Source organism: Artemia franciscana, chromosome 3, assembly GCF_032884065.1.
Source record: "Artemia franciscana chromosome 3, ASM3288406v1, whole genome shotgun sequence".
Classification (NCBI taxonomy): domain Eukaryota; kingdom Metazoa; phylum Arthropoda; class Branchiopoda; order Anostraca; family Artemiidae; genus Artemia; species Artemia franciscana.
Window position 1 is genome coordinate 48,426,535 of NC_088865.1, and position 15,891 is coordinate 48,442,425.

A 15,891-nucleotide genomic window follows, 5' to 3' on the forward strand; every position below is an offset into this window, starting at 1 on the left:
ATCTTGCAAAATTTTAGCTTTTATCAGACAGTCTTGGCTGAACTTTTCGTTAAGAAGTAATGATGCCAAGGCTATTTTAATATAAAAACAAATGGATTTTTAACTGAGAACTTTTATTGTAAGTGTTTTATTGTTTTTTATTTTTTCTTTGCTGAGGACGGCCCTTAGATATAGGGCCGAAATATTCAAATAGGTTTTGTTGGTTCACTGTTCTGGGGAAAAAAAGTCCTCATTATTTTCTCTTTTGTTGTTGTAGTACCATTATAATAATAACAATATATTTTGGTACTTGTGTATTATTCAGAACACACTGAAAAAGTTTGCTCAGTTACCTGACATTCATTGTCAATGGCACAATTAGTTTTATTCCCTATATGTCTTTGTCAAATCACCAGCGATTCAAATCTTATAAGTTTTTCTTGAGTTGCCAAACCTTGCAAGTTTCCTTATCTCTTTGGTACGAACTTAAAATATATTACTATAGGCCGTGTTTGTCTTTCACCAGGTTGTCTACTGTTTGTTTCTTACTTGGCCATGTTCGTTTTTCACGTGTTACACAAATGTTTCTTATTGTTTCTTACTGTGTCAAGTTTCTTACTTGGCCATGTTCGTTTTTTACGTGTCATAAACAAATTATTTTGGATATCATTCGGAAATCTTTCTCACTAAGCAGTAGGATGAACAGCATATAGAAGCATAAATATATAATATATAATATATAAGTATAATGTATATATATATAATATATAATATAATATATAAGTATATATATATATATATATATATATATATATATATATATATATATATATATATATATATATATATATATATATATATATATATGTGTGTATATATATACATATATATATATATATATATATATATATATATACATATATATATATATATATATATATCATGAAAAGAGAAATCACCAATGCTACAGCACAAACACAAAAAAAAAAAAAAAAAAAAAAAAAAAAAAAAAAAAAAAAAAAAAAAAAAAAAAAAAAAAAAAAAAAAAAAAAAGAGACAGAAGGAGAAAAGGAAGACTGTTTTCCTAAATTAGTGATTAATATAGACCAGCACTTGAATGAGGCCTTAACCCTACTCATCCATACAATCACATAGGTCAAACAGCATAGCCACACACAATCAACCATAAAGAATAATCCATGGACAGGCAGTCATGTCGTCAATAAGTATAAGTCGTCATTTACCGAACAATAGAAAAAATAATATAGACAAATAATTCAGAGGCAACACCCAACATAAGGGCTCATCAGGAGAATACACTGGCCTATATAGGGTTTCGCCACTCTAAATTCTCTACCCAGCACAGTGTTGTGGCTACCACAGAATACCCATGGCATCCCCGCGTCAGGTATCACCCCCAAAATACATGCCTATGAAAAAAAAAAAACAGCAAATGTAAAACAACCAAGTAAAACCAAAACAAGCTTATCCTGTTAATATATCCCTCCCTTTAGCAACAATAGGTAAACTAAATATTATAAATTTTACCAAATCACAAATATTAACACATTGCAAAAAACCTTTACAAACACATTGCAAAAAACACATTACAAATATATATATATATATATATATATATATATATATATATATATATATATATATATATATATATATATATATATATATATATATATATATATGTATATATATACATATATATATATATACATATATATATATATATATATATATATATATATACATATATATATATATATATATATATATATATATATATATATATATATATATACATATATATATATATATATATATATATATATATATATATATATATATATATATATATATATATATATATATATATATATATATATATATATATATATATATATATATATATATATATATATATATATATATATATATATATATATATATATATATATATATATATATATAAAACGGACCTCCTGGCTGATATATATATATATAGTTGGTTGGTGCGCTGGATTCGGGATCCTTTGTCTGAGAGGACGCGGGTTCGAATACCAGTGTACCCAATTCTTCAGTTTGGGACGGGGGTCAGTGGCGTGACTTTGTAAGCTTAGCCAGAGTCGACACAGCTCTAAATGGGTACCTGGAGAAATCTGGGGAAGGTAAACAGGAAGGGTGTGCGAAAGCACAGGATGGCTGGCCCCCAACCCCCCATTGCACCTCCTGGCTGAAAGGCCAAGAAACGGAGATCAGCACCGCCGGTAGGGACTGTAAAGTCTAATGCCGTATCCTTATATATATATATATATATATATATATATATATATATATATATATATATATATATATATATATATATATATATATATAAATACAAAACGGACGAGTAGTTTATTTTCCGTTGTTTATTCTTGATACTTACTCTGTAGTCAAGTGTTTTGCTTTGTTTGTCATGCCTCAGATAGACGGGATCGATATTGAAAGCATCCACTAAATCCTTTGAATTTTTTAGCCAAAGAGCGGAACAGTCAAAATGCACCATCAGCCATTTATGGGGATTGAAATTGAAAGAATCGGCAAGGTTTATTCCATTTAAATGGTGTCTATATTCAGGACATATGAACGCTGACCCTAAAAAGTAAAATGGTTGTTTCACTATTTAGCTTTAAAGCTTTTTAATAAATTTTATATAAAAAACTGTATCAGGGGATCTCTAAATAAGTTGCAGGGTTAATTATTTTTTCTTAATAGTTTAAGTTCAGTAAACTGCGCTTAGTAACAAAATTTAATTTTCCAAAACACCTCGTGAATTATGAAAAATGCTTGTTGATTCTAACCAACCCGTAACAAAATGTGACAAGAAAATAAACATGGTGAAGGTGTTAAAGTGTAGGAAAATGGAAACAAATGGTGATGATACTGAGATACGGTTGGACATATCCATTTTCACTGCAGATTCTCCCCAGAAAACTTCTTGCCAATGATTCCGTTTAAAAAAAAATTCCTTAGCATGCTTCATTTGAAAAAAAGGCTTTTTTCTTACTTAATTTCTGATCATTTTCATGTGATGGTAGAAATCCCCCATAAAGAAAATTTTTCCAGGGCATACCCATCAATGGAAAGTTTTTCCCCAGTTATATTCACATGGATAATTTTCCTTAGGCAAAGTTCTCCCGAGGAAAATCCCCCGCACGCAAAAATACCCCAGAGAAAAATAACTCAACAAAAAATTTCTCCCAGAACATCTCCACATGTAAAATAGAGCCGCTAACGAGGAAGTAAGACAAATAAAACAATGTCGCATATGAACTCTGGCAAATTCCCTTTTAAAGGAATAATATGAAAAAAACTTCGTTTTCTTAAAGAGTTAAAGAGGCTGCGTCCCAAAGTCGAACCTTAAAACGTACAGGAATTAGAAGAGACAGTTGGGGGCTGCCGCCCCCCAAACCCCCAGCTTTTAAAGACTCTTTTGTCCAGGTTTTTTTTTGTGGGGGGACTTCATTGTTACTAATTACTAGTTTCGGCGCAATGGTTCTCCTGTCCTCTTGTGTTTAACATTTTTCGAAGTTATTCCATTATTCATTCATTTCAATTTTTTGTTAATTAAAAGAGGGCCTTTCCGAAGCCAAGAGCGGGGGGTTAGCAAAAAAATAAAAAACCTGTACAAAAGAGTCTTTAAAAGCTGGGGGTTTGGGCGGCGGCAGCCCCCCAACTGCCTCTTCTAATTCCTGTACGTTTTAAGGTTCGACTTTGGGACGCAGCCTCTTTAACTCTTTAAGAAAACGAAGTTTTTTTCATATTATTTCTGTACGTTTTTCTACAATCCATGGTGGATGTAATTTGATAATTCCTGTACTCCTCGTACAGGAATTAGGAGAGGAACTTGGGTGGCTGCCGCCCCCCCCCCCCCGCTTTTAAATCATTGTATAAAATAGAAAAAAAATATATAGAATGACCGAAATGTTTCTTTTGCTCATAAGAAGCTAATATTCTGTTATCTCTCAATTGATAAGCTGTCCAGGTGTTATCAAAATTATACACTTTTATTTTGATGTTGTTAAAAAAAACCGCCCGTAAGGGACTTGAACCCTTGACCAGAGGATTTAAAGTCCCACGCTCTACCGACTGAGCTAATCACTTACATGTGTGTAAATATAACTTCTCAATAACTTTTAAAAATTTCAAATTAACATGGGCTCTTATGGAGAGAAAAGCGTTAATTAAGTAGCTAATGCGTGGTTTCTGGAAAACAGGGAAGGAGTTATCGGATCGAGCTGAAATTTCGCGGATAAGCTCCTGGGCCCTAGGGGACCTTAACTTGTGAATTTCAGCCCGATCGGACAACGTTAAAGGGGGGCTGGGGTTGACGGGTCGAAACTTTCGGCCAGATTTTCCCCATGAAGGAAAAGTTGGAGGGGGATGAAATTTTGCAGGTTTCTTAGTTGGAGTTCGGGCTACGAAATGCATCCCTCCCCATCCCTCTGCGACCACTGGAACCGAAGATCGCTTAACATTGTCGTGTGTCGCCTCTTTATAGAGGCACGAGTGTGCCTCCTTGATTAAAAAAGAATACAACATATCAACAGAATGTGCAACATACCGACTTTTAATCCAAAAAACGGGATTCAGTTTTACTAACAGAATGCATTTTGAAGAAAACATTTTTGTCGATTAGAAGAATAAAATCACGATAAACTGTTGCTACTAAATAAAGCCTTCCAGTGGAAACATCCCTTTTAGCTGAAGTATAATAGATCTTAAAGACAGATGCATTGCCACACAAAAATTTACATTAACAGAATTTAAGCCCATCCACCATGAAGAATTTTTTGTGGGGAAGAAATATCTAAAGGGTAATTTTCTAAGGGAAATTTTACAGAGGGGGAGGGGAGATGGGAATTTTTTGGTCTGATTGACAAACGGTCAGGAAATAAAGAAAAAACAATCAGCTGTAGTTAAGGAACAATATTAAAACTTAAAACAAATAGAAATTATTTCGTATATGAGGGGGACTGACCCATCCACAAACTTGGTTCTTTAAGCTAAAGTTTTACTATTTGTCACAATTCTTTAATAAAGATTTGGGCCTCCCTTTAGCAACTATGAGAGTACTCTTGAGCTCCTACGCTTGTTCACATTATTCGCTCAAAGACATGATTTGATAAACAAATTTGGAGATACACTATCAGCAATCAAGAAACACTTACCGGTTTTTCCATCAGCTGTACATATCAGTAAAATTAATGGACATCAAAATAACCTATAACCTGTTAAGTGCCGTACAAACAGGCTTATACACAATTTTGTAGGTTTAAGTCAAATTAAGCTCTATAGATCAGCTCTACAGATCAGCAGATTGACAAACAGTTACACTATCTATAGGGATACATTATAGTTACATATCATGAAGATTAATTTGGAATTTCAAGGGGTTGTAACTGGGGAGTAAGATGGGAAACCCATTGTTATATAAAACTCAAAAGGCTATAGTTACTATAGTTATATTATATAGCTATAGTTATATTATATATCTATAGTTATATTATATAACTATTTTAGCCTATAGTGTGGGCTAAAAACTATAGTTACTATAGTTATACTATATAGTTACACATAGTATATAGGGATACACTAAGAGCAAACAAGAAACGCCGATTAATTTTTCCATCAGCTCTACAGATAAGCAGAATTACTGGGCATCACAATAACCTATAAACTGTTAAGTGCCCTACAAACAAGTGCTGTTAACTCCACATCACAGCGCCACAAATGGATGTGGGCACAGGAGCACAGCTTAGATATACAATACAGTTTTGAAAACTCGATTTATTTTTACGTCACAGTGCGTGGTAGTGATTCTAGCCACTGGAGACAGTAAAAATGTATGCTTAGTGGAGGCATTCTTGATTACAAAGGGTAAGTAGGAATCATGTATTATAGATGTTAGTGACAGACCAAGTCTTTGGGAAATGATTCCTTATACTTCATGGCCCTAGTCTATATATCTAAGCACTTCCATTATAAGTCATCCCTGCCAAACTTACTATTAACTTCATATTTCCAAGTTATTTTCTTTAACCTTTATTTTAGCCTACTATAATATAGGCTATAGAATAGTACAGACTAAAAATTATAGTTACTATAGTTACTATAGTTACACTATATAGTTACACATAGTGTATAGGGAAACACTTTGAGCAAACAGGAGACACCGATCTATTTTTCCATCAGCTCTACCGATTATTAAATAAAAAAAAAACTAATTCTTTTAGCTGAAAGTAAGGAGCGACATTAAAACTTAAAACGAACAGAAATTACTCCGTATATGAAATGGGTTATCCCCTCCGCAATCCCTCGCTCTTTACGCTAAAGCTTTTAATTGGTTTAAAAAATCGAATTGTGGCAAAGAGTCAAACTTTAGCTTAAAGAGCGAGGGATTGCGGAGGGGACAACCCATTTCATATACGGAGTAATTTCTGTTCGTTTAAAGTTTTAATGTCGCTCCTTACTTTCAGCTAAAAAAATTAGTTTTTTTTTATTTAATTTCTGAACGTTTTTGAATTAATGCATGTTTGGTTTTGGCTCTCCTCACATAAATTATTAAAATGAAATTTGTATATTAATTCTTTTTTTGGCTAAATGGCTTTCTCTTAGTTTCGATCAGACGCTTTTGAGAAATAAAGGGTGGAGAAGGAGGTCTAGTTGCCCTCCAATTTTTCGGTTACTTAAGAATGCAACTAGAACTTTTAATTTTTAACGAATGTTTTTATTAGTAAAAAATATACGTAACTTAAGAATTAACTTACGTAACAAACTTTCATAATCTTATATTTTTATTATGTATACGAGGGGGTTTGTACCCTCGTTAATACCTCGCTCTTTACGCTAAATCGTAAGTTTTGTTCCAATTCTTTAAGAATGACCCCTGAATCAGAAAGGCCGTAGAATAAATAGTTTAAATTACTAAAAATACTTTAGCATAAAGAGTGAGGTATTTATCTCCTCCTAAATACCTCGCTCTTTATAGTAAAGTATTTTTAGAACCCCTCATTTGCGTAATAATCTCTGTTCGTTTTAAGTTCCAATGCTACCCCTTCCTTTCATTTGAAAAAACGTTTTCATATTTATTTTTCATTGTTTTCTTATAGTAATGCTAGAAAATCCTGCGCCCTTTTCATTGAATTTTTCTTCCCCCATGACAGATTCCTCCAAGCAAAGATCCTCCAACATAGCCCCCTCCCCTCAGCCCCACCCCCCAAACAAAATAAAATCCCCCTGAAAATGTCTGTACACTTCCCAATAACCATTACTATATGTAAACACTGGTCAAAGTTTGTAACTTGCAGCCCCCCCAGGGATTGTGGGGGAGTAAGTCATCTCCAAAGATATATTTATTATGATTTTCGACTATGCTGAACAAAATGGCTATCTCAAAATTTTGATTCGTTGACTTTGGGAAAAAAATGAGCGTGGGAGGGGGCCTAGATGCCCTCCAATTTTTTTGGTCACTTAAAAAGGGCACTAGAACTTTTCATTTCCGTTAGAATGAGCCCTCTTGCGACATTCTAGGACCACTTGGTCAATACGATGACCCCTGGGAAAAAGAAAAAAGAAAAAAAACAAATAAACACGCACCCGTGATTTGTCTTCTGGCAAAAAATACGAAATTCCACTTTTTTGTAGATAGGAGCTTGAAACTTCTACAGCAGGGTTCTCTGATACGCCGAATCTGATGGTGTCATTTTCGTTAAGATTCTACGACTTTTAAGGGGTGTTTCCCCCTATTTTCTTAAATAAGGCAAATTTTCTCAGGCTCGTAACTTATAATAGGTATGACTAAACTTGATTAAACTTATATATTTAAAATCAGCATTAAAATGCAATTCTTTTGATGTAGCTATTGATATCAAAATTCAATTTTTTAGAGTTTTGGTTACTATTGAGCCGGGTCGTTCCTTACTACAGTTCGTTACCACGAACTGTTTGAAAAGAATTACTGGGCATCACAGAAACCTATAATCTGTTAAGTGCCGTACAAACAAGTGCTGTTAACTGCTGTTTAAGTACCATATAAACTCCCTCGTACCATATTTTGTAAGCGTATTTAACAAGTGACCTTTTTCCCCCACATTCTATTTCTTTTGTGAATGTAAAAGTAGCGTAATGTAGCGTTCATTTGCAAGTGCTACGATAGCCATTTGAATAAAGGACTTGTAATTCCACCCTCGTCAGATACAGAATGATTTTATGTCTGTTTTAAGTTTTTATATTGATCCTTCCGCTGTTTTTTTATTTGACTAAACAAGGAATCAGTCTCTAATATTTATAGTATTCAAGACATATAAAATATGTTTATGTCTAGCTATATACATTTTACTAATCTACTCGTTCTGTTATCATATTAGTACAAGAACAGTGTTTGACAGGCATAGGCCTACCAAGAGCTCGCCTATGAGTCGGTGTAAAGAAGAGTAAAGAAGAGTAAGAAACTGGAATCTTGGAATCTTATTTATAGAATAGTGTAGAACTTATTTTATAAAAACTAATTTATTTATTAGTTATAATAACTACTTTAATTACTAACTTATTTTACAACTAATTTATTTTCGAAGTGCCTATAATCTTTAAACTGGAATTATTCAATTGTGAAATTATTTGTCATGCAATAGCATATTTCTTAAATAAAGAAAATATTCTAATCCTGAATAAAGATATATTATTCTTAACATAGAATATTTCAATGCACAAGTGTTTCAAAGTAAATTCATCCAGAAAATATAGAAAATATTTGACAAAATTATATATAGACTTAGATTTGTAACGTTATGGTTATTGTTGTAAGGTTTTTAAATAACCTTTAATATAAGGCGAATACAATCAATAAGTCATTCTTTGTTCTCAAAAAGGAGATATAACACATCTTGGAAAAAATAGACCTCCTAATTAGCTTTAGAATCAAATAATTTTCAGGAACACGAAATAGACAAATTAACTGAATGTCGTTGTACATCGTTTTGTGCTTATCGTTATGAATATCTCTTAAAAAAAATCACCTTACACCTTTTGGATTGCCTTTTAAGTTTTGTATGACAATGGGTTCCCATCTTACTCCCTAATTACAACCCCTTGAAATTTCAAATTAATCTTCATGATAATCTATATTTTTACTGTTACAAAAGTAGGCTAGTAGCGTTTTTTTAGTTTTGAGAATTAAGTGTACTTTCCAGTCACCATTACATAGCATAGGCAGATACTAAAAACTCAGGCCCTCCTCCCTAGTTTACCTCCTTGATACTACTCGAAAATTTAATTAATAGAATCAAAAACATTTTTTCTTTTGTAATTATAGTATTTTTTTTTCTTTAACCTTAAATACTGCTATTTCACAAAGCCAACAAGTTGCACTGACACAGCATTGCAATGGATCTAAATTTATGGCTGGGAATGAAGGTGAAGCAAGCACTGCAGTGTTAACGTCAGGCAGCAGTCAGTTGTTAGTAGTAGTAGTAGAATGTTTTAAATTAAATTTTATTCCATTCTACTCTATAGTATAACAGCAATTTTATGTTTCCTGTCTGAATCTTGAACTCCCCACTATCTAATAAATCTACCAGTTCTTTTATTTAAGCTGATGAAAAATTCATTTGCCTACAATTTAGGAAAAATTTGTGGAATAGTAAAATGAGATTTGATCTAATTTTTGTGTAGTGCGCCCATGAAATATCTCTGGAAAACTCAAACCAAGTGAATTTCAAAAAAATTTTTGCTACGCATTTGTTTCTGATTAAAACTTCAGCTATTTAGATTTCAATTCACTTTCTAGCTAACTTCTGATCAATAGTGCAGCTAGTTAGCTTTCAGTTAGCTTTCTAGATAACCTCTAATTAGAACTACAGCTAGTTGGCTCTCAGTTAACTTTCTTATTAACTTCTGATTAAGCCTGCAGATAGTTGGCTTTCATTTAGCTTTCTAATTAACTTTGAATTAAAACTGCAGCTAGTTACCTTTCAGTTAGTTTTCTAGTAAACTTCTGATTAAAACTACAGCTAGTTAGCTTGCAGTTAGATTTCTAGTTAACTTCTAACTAAAACTGCAGATAATTGGCTTTCTAGTTAACTTCTGGTGAAAACTGCAGCTTTTAGTTAGCTTTCTAGTTAACTTTTGATTAAATTCACAGCTAGTTCGCTTATTTTTACAACTCTAATACATTATTCACGTTTATGATTTTAAAAAAGTAAACTCAACATATTCTTATCAAGACATATTCTTATCAACATATTTGCATTTGCTATATTTTACCAGCATATGCTGCATCAACATGGATCCAAATCTCATCCTCTTCACAGACAGGTCCGATTTCATCTAACTTATCAAATGCACAAGATGGAGTTGTACCAAGAGTGACAATTACCTAAGAGAGAAAAATGTCTAGTCTCTTAATGTAAACAAAACAAGATATTGTTTTTTATAAGTGCAAAATACAAATAAAATCTAGCTGCAAGAAATTTAAGCTCGCTTTCTTTTATTATTAAGAAAACTAGTTAAAAAATGGTGCGTTTTTGCATCAGTTCAATGTCTTACTAGCAAATAGAAGCAAAACTTCTCAGTTAGTCATAACTCATTGTGAAACTGAATCAAAGAGAATTTTTGAACCTTCAACATGGGAATAATAGGAGCTTATAGCGAAGTAGCTAACGAGAAAAAAAACTGAATAGAGAAGAACTGGGCATCTCAATGCGAGAATTATAGAAAATAAATTTTACTAGTGAAACTGACCCTGAGAAACTAGAAAATTAAACTTATAGGCCTAAATTACCCAATTTTTACTGGCTAAATTTCTCAGTTTAGACCAAAACCTAAGTTTCAATCTGATCCAACTTCGATGTTTTAAAGAATCGGCCTTTTTAAAATTTGGTAGAATTTTCTTTCAAAACTTTTTTTTTGAATTGCCAACTAGTACGAGCTTTGTTAGTCTCATTGTTCAACTCTTAGAATTATATTTATAATCTTATTTGGTACATTAGATGGCGTCGGCAGTATTTTTTCTCAAAGACCAGTTTAGCTGTCATTGTTATCAGTTTTCTTACTATGATGTCGACCAATTAAACAAAACTGAGAAACGATTGAGACTAAAAAATTAGATTAAGATTTTACTCGAGCAATTTTAATTAGCCGAACTTGTGGCTTAGTTTGAAAGAAAAATTGACAATAAATGCCGTAGTTAATAATTAGATATGGAGATAACAAATTCTGACAATTCACAACACTAAAGTAGAACAAAATGAATGAATAAGAGACAAGAGAGGGACAAGATCAATATAAAAAAACACAATAAACACAATACATGCAAAAACAACTCAAAAATGATACAAGGAGTCAAAATCGTAAAGTAAATAATAAGCCAATAGTGATCAACCCTGTGATATAAGGCTAGGGAAGAAAAAGGCTGTGATATAAGACGGATAAACTATCAAACTGAAACATAGGTTGCAAACTTTAAACGTCCTTAATACATTAAGTAAATGAGGATAAAGGGTTAAACAAAAGACAATAATAATTTAATGTGGGGAAACGTTTTAACTTAATAAATGTTAGGTAAAACTGGAAAGAAAGAAGGAAACAAGTTTGGCTATGGAGAATCCTAGTAAATTATTATGTCCTCATCTTTATGTACGGGTATAACTGGAGAGTAAATGAGAGTAATTAAAATTTTGTTGTTGTATTTGTTTTTTGTACGTTTTAGTACGCATTTCACTACTTTATTTAAGTTAAACCTGTTTTTTCAAACAGTTCGTGGTAACGAACTGTAGTAAGGAGCGACCCGGCTCAATAGTATCCGAAACTCTAAAAAATTGAATTTTGATACCAATAGTTACATCAAAAGAATTGCATTTTAATGCTGATTTTAAATATACAAGTTTCATCAAGATCAGTTATACCCATCAAAAGTTACGAGCCTGAGAAAATTTGCCTCATTTTAGAAAATAGGGGGAAACACCCCTTAAAAGTCATACAATCTCAACGAAAATCACATCATCAGATTCAGCGTATCAGAGAACCTTATTGTAGAAGTTTCAAGCTTCTGTCTACAAAAATGTGGAATTTCGCATTTTTTGCCAGAACAGATCACGGATGCGTGTTTATTTGTTTTCTTGTTTTTTTGTTTTTTTTTCCCCAGGGGTGATCGTATCGACTGAGTGGTCCTAGAATCTTGCGAGAGGGCTCATTCTAACGGAAATTAAAAGTTCTAGTGCCCTATTTTAAGTGACCAAAAATATCGGAGGGCACCCAGGCCCCCTCCCAAGATAATTTTTCCCCAAAGTCACCAGATCAAAATTCTGAGATAGCCATTTTATTCATCATAGTCGGAAAACCTAATGACAATGTCTTTAGGGACGACTTAATCCCCTGCAGTCCCCGTGGGATGGGCTGCAAGTTGAAAACTTTGACCTGTGTTTACATATAGTAATGGTTACTGGGAAGTGTACAGACGTTTTCAGGGGGATTTTTTTGGTTTAGGGGGGAGAGCTGAAGGGGGGGGGGGGGTTACGTGGGAGGATATTTACATGGAGAGACTTCTCATGGTAAAAGAAAATTTCACTGAAGGGGCGCAGGGATTTTCTAGCTTTATTTGAAAAAAACAATGAAAAAATAAATATAAAAAGTTTTTTCTACTGAAAGTAAGGAGCAGCATTAAAACTTAAAACGAACAAAAATTATTACGCATATGAGGGGTTTACCTCTTCGTTATACCTCACTCTTTCCGCTAAATTATTTTTAGTAATTTCAACTATTTATTCTACGGCCTTTGTGATTCAGAGGTCACTCTTAAGGAATTGGGACACAATCTAAGCTTTAGTGTAAAGAGCAAGGTATCGACGAGGGTTGACATATACGCAATAAAACATACGAATATAGAAGTTCGTTACGTAAGTTAATTCGTAAGTTATGGATATTTTTACCAATGAAAACGTTTGTAAAAAATTAAAAGTTCTAGTTGCTTTTTTAAGTAATCAAAAATTTGGAGGGCAACTAGGCCTCATCCTTCGCTTCTTTTTTCTCAAAATCTTCCGATTAATTGCAATTAATTAATATGCAAATTTCGTTTGAATTATTTATGTGCGGAGAGCCAAGATCAAAACATGCATTAATTCAAAAACGTCCAGAATATAAATAAAAAAACAAGTTTTTGTAACGGTAAGTAAGGAGCGACATTAAAACGAACAGAAATTACTCCGTATATGAAAGGGACTTTTCCTCCTCAACGCCCCGCTCTTTACGCTAAGGTTTCTTACTGTTTTAAAAAGTAGAGTTAAAAGAAAGGGTCAAATTTAGCGTAAAGAGTGAGGCATTGAAGAGGAAAAATCCCTTTCATATACGGAGTAATTTCTGTTCGTTTTAAGTTTTAATGTCGCTCCTTACTTACCGTTACAAAAACTTGTTTTTTTTTTATTTTTTCTCTTTTAAACTTTTTCTCTTTTTTCTCTTTTTTCACTTTTTTTTTATTTTTTCTCTTGTAAATTGAAAAGCAGAGTGGTCTAAGAAATTATTGACTATAAAAGTGTTTACTGTTATACTCATTCTATCTATTTTGGCGTTCTATAGGGAATACTTCCGAACAATTATCGTCCTATAAATGATTAATAGCCTTGACTATAATTCTTCCAATAAGTGGAAATTTTTCGACGTTTTACCTATTCTAGAAATTGCAAAAACAACATCAGAAGCAGCACCTTCAAAATAGTCAATGCCGGGGAAGAGGTCCTCCTTCCCTCTCCTTAAACTCTCGGTAAATTTAAGTCTCCCTTTTTCAATTCTCTTTTCCTTTAAATATCTCCTTTAAGACCACTGTAAGAATAATCCTGCCCTCTAGGGGTTAATGCCAGACTAAAATCAGAGGGATAGTTCTTTTTTCGAAATGAGGTCGAGGCCAAAGGCGTCGACTGAGTCCGTTGATTTTATTGAATTCAAATCAAATAGTTGGGGGGATCAAGCCAGGGCTAATTATAGAAAAAACCAAGAAAGATAGTCCGAATTAGGGAGAGACATCAAGCCCTTCTCAATGAGCTCTAAAAAAAAATCAGGTTCAAAAATTCGGTCTTGGATACGACCTCTAGAGAAAGACTGAGCTAATGCTTATAAGTGACAGAATGACCTATTTTAGACTGAGCTTTGCCAAGGTTGCATTGATTGCTATCAAGATTCGAGAGATTTTCTTTGGTATTAATGCCTCTGTTAAGCTCAAGACGTCCGTGACTAGTATCCTCCAATAACACTATTTAGATACTATTTAGTCAGTTCATTCAATGCTTTCGTCAGAGTAAGACGCATTTAAGACCTCTGTGTCTAAGTCAATGTCTATCTCAAGTATATTTCAATATATATCAAGTCTATTAGTAAATAATGGGATGTAAAGGGAAAACTCCTAGACGAGAAGGTATGAATAGTACACTAGACACCTCAGAGGATAGCTCGAAAGCAGAATTATCAATACTAGTTGCAGACTTTAAGCAAATTTTCGATTTCGTAAGAAAATGGTAATATGCTTATAAAATAAGCATAATACAATAACGTTAAAAATGATAATATCAACAATCAATTAGGAAGTCTTAAAACAAGAGTCACTACTTGTATATAAGATGAATAACTGAACTGAACTAAAAATTGGAAAGATCGAAAATAATACCTCTTGCCTCAAATTACAAATAAAAATATGTACTGATGAAATAATGAAGTTAAGAAGTAAAGATTGAAAATTGAATGGGTCGGATTGTGACAATGGAAGCCGCCAAATTAGAAAATAGTGTTATCATATGGAATCAGGCACGTACGCAGGAATTTGTTTTGGGGGGCAAATCCTTCAAATTCTTTATTCTGTGAGAAGTATCAGCAAATTATGGAAAAAAACATGAGATTTCGGGGGGGGGGGCTGGGCCTGAAGGCCACTCCCTGCGTACGCGCCAGTTGGAATTCTTTGTGCAAGGGCAATGATCAGGCTAAAGTTTTGTAGTACTTTTGAAAAAGCGTCTTATTGTTCTAAACAAACGGCCATTGTGTTTTAGGAGTCGTGCTTAAAGAATAGGGACAAACTTAAACTTTAATGTAAAGAGTGAGATGTTGAGGATGGAGCAGCCCCCTTCGTATACGTAATAACTTCTGTTGGTTTTAAGTTTTAATGTTGCTCCTTACTTTCAGTTGAAAAAACTTGCTTTTTATTTAATTTCTGATCGTTTTTTAAAATAATGCCAGGAAATCTAGCCCCACCTTCATGGAAAAACCCCCTCCCCACGGAAATATCCTCTAGACAATTCAATCCCGTTGAAAATTTACCCCGGAGAAGTACTTTCAACCACTCCGCGCGTAAAATTGAGACGGAAAAGAGAAAGCGAGACATGTAAAAAGAATTTTGTATAAAAAATTTGGCAAATTCCCCAGTGTATAATTTCCCCTGACTTGTTGACTCCCTGGTAACTTCCTTCCCCATGGATAATTCCCCCGTGGATAACCCCCCAGTAGAAAATTTTTCCCCTCCCCACCCGAAAATGTATGCATGCATCCCAATAACATATACTATGCGTAAACAATTGGCAAATTCACATCCCTTTCCACTGTGGCTGTGGGAGGGGGGGTTATACCCAAAGGCATAGTTATTGGACCTTCCAACTATGATGAATAAAAGGGCTATCACAACATTTTGGAGGGGAGAGGGCCTAATTGACCTCCAATTTTTCAGTCACTTAAAATAGCGCTAGAACTTTTAATTTCTGTTGTAAAGATCCCTCTTCCGACATTCTAGAACCACAGGGTTGATACGATCACGCCTTGGAAAAAAATAAATAAACATGCATCCCTGATCTTTCTTCACATTTTTACAGATAGGAGCTTGAAACC

At 33.3% G+C, this 15,891-nt stretch overlaps 1 protein-coding gene across 5 annotated transcripts in view; it reads right to left on the reverse strand.

The window, feature by feature from the left end:
• The window catches only part of LOC136025350 (aromatic-L-amino-acid decarboxylase-like), a 76,820-nt gene that overhangs the window by 14,406 nt on the left and 46,523 nt on the right, over nt 1-15,891 (reverse strand). For all 5 annotated transcript variants that reach the window (XM_065701282.1, XM_065701286.1, XM_065701285.1 and 2 more), the window contains 2 exons: nt 10,300-10,411; nt 2,423-2,631 (listed from right to left, as the gene is read on the reverse strand). In XM_065701282.1, coding sequence (XP_065557354.1) covers nt 2,423-2,631; nt 10,300-10,411 — 321 coding nt within the window. The remainder of the gene's footprint in view (nt 1-2,422; nt 2,632-10,299; nt 10,412-15,891) is intronic.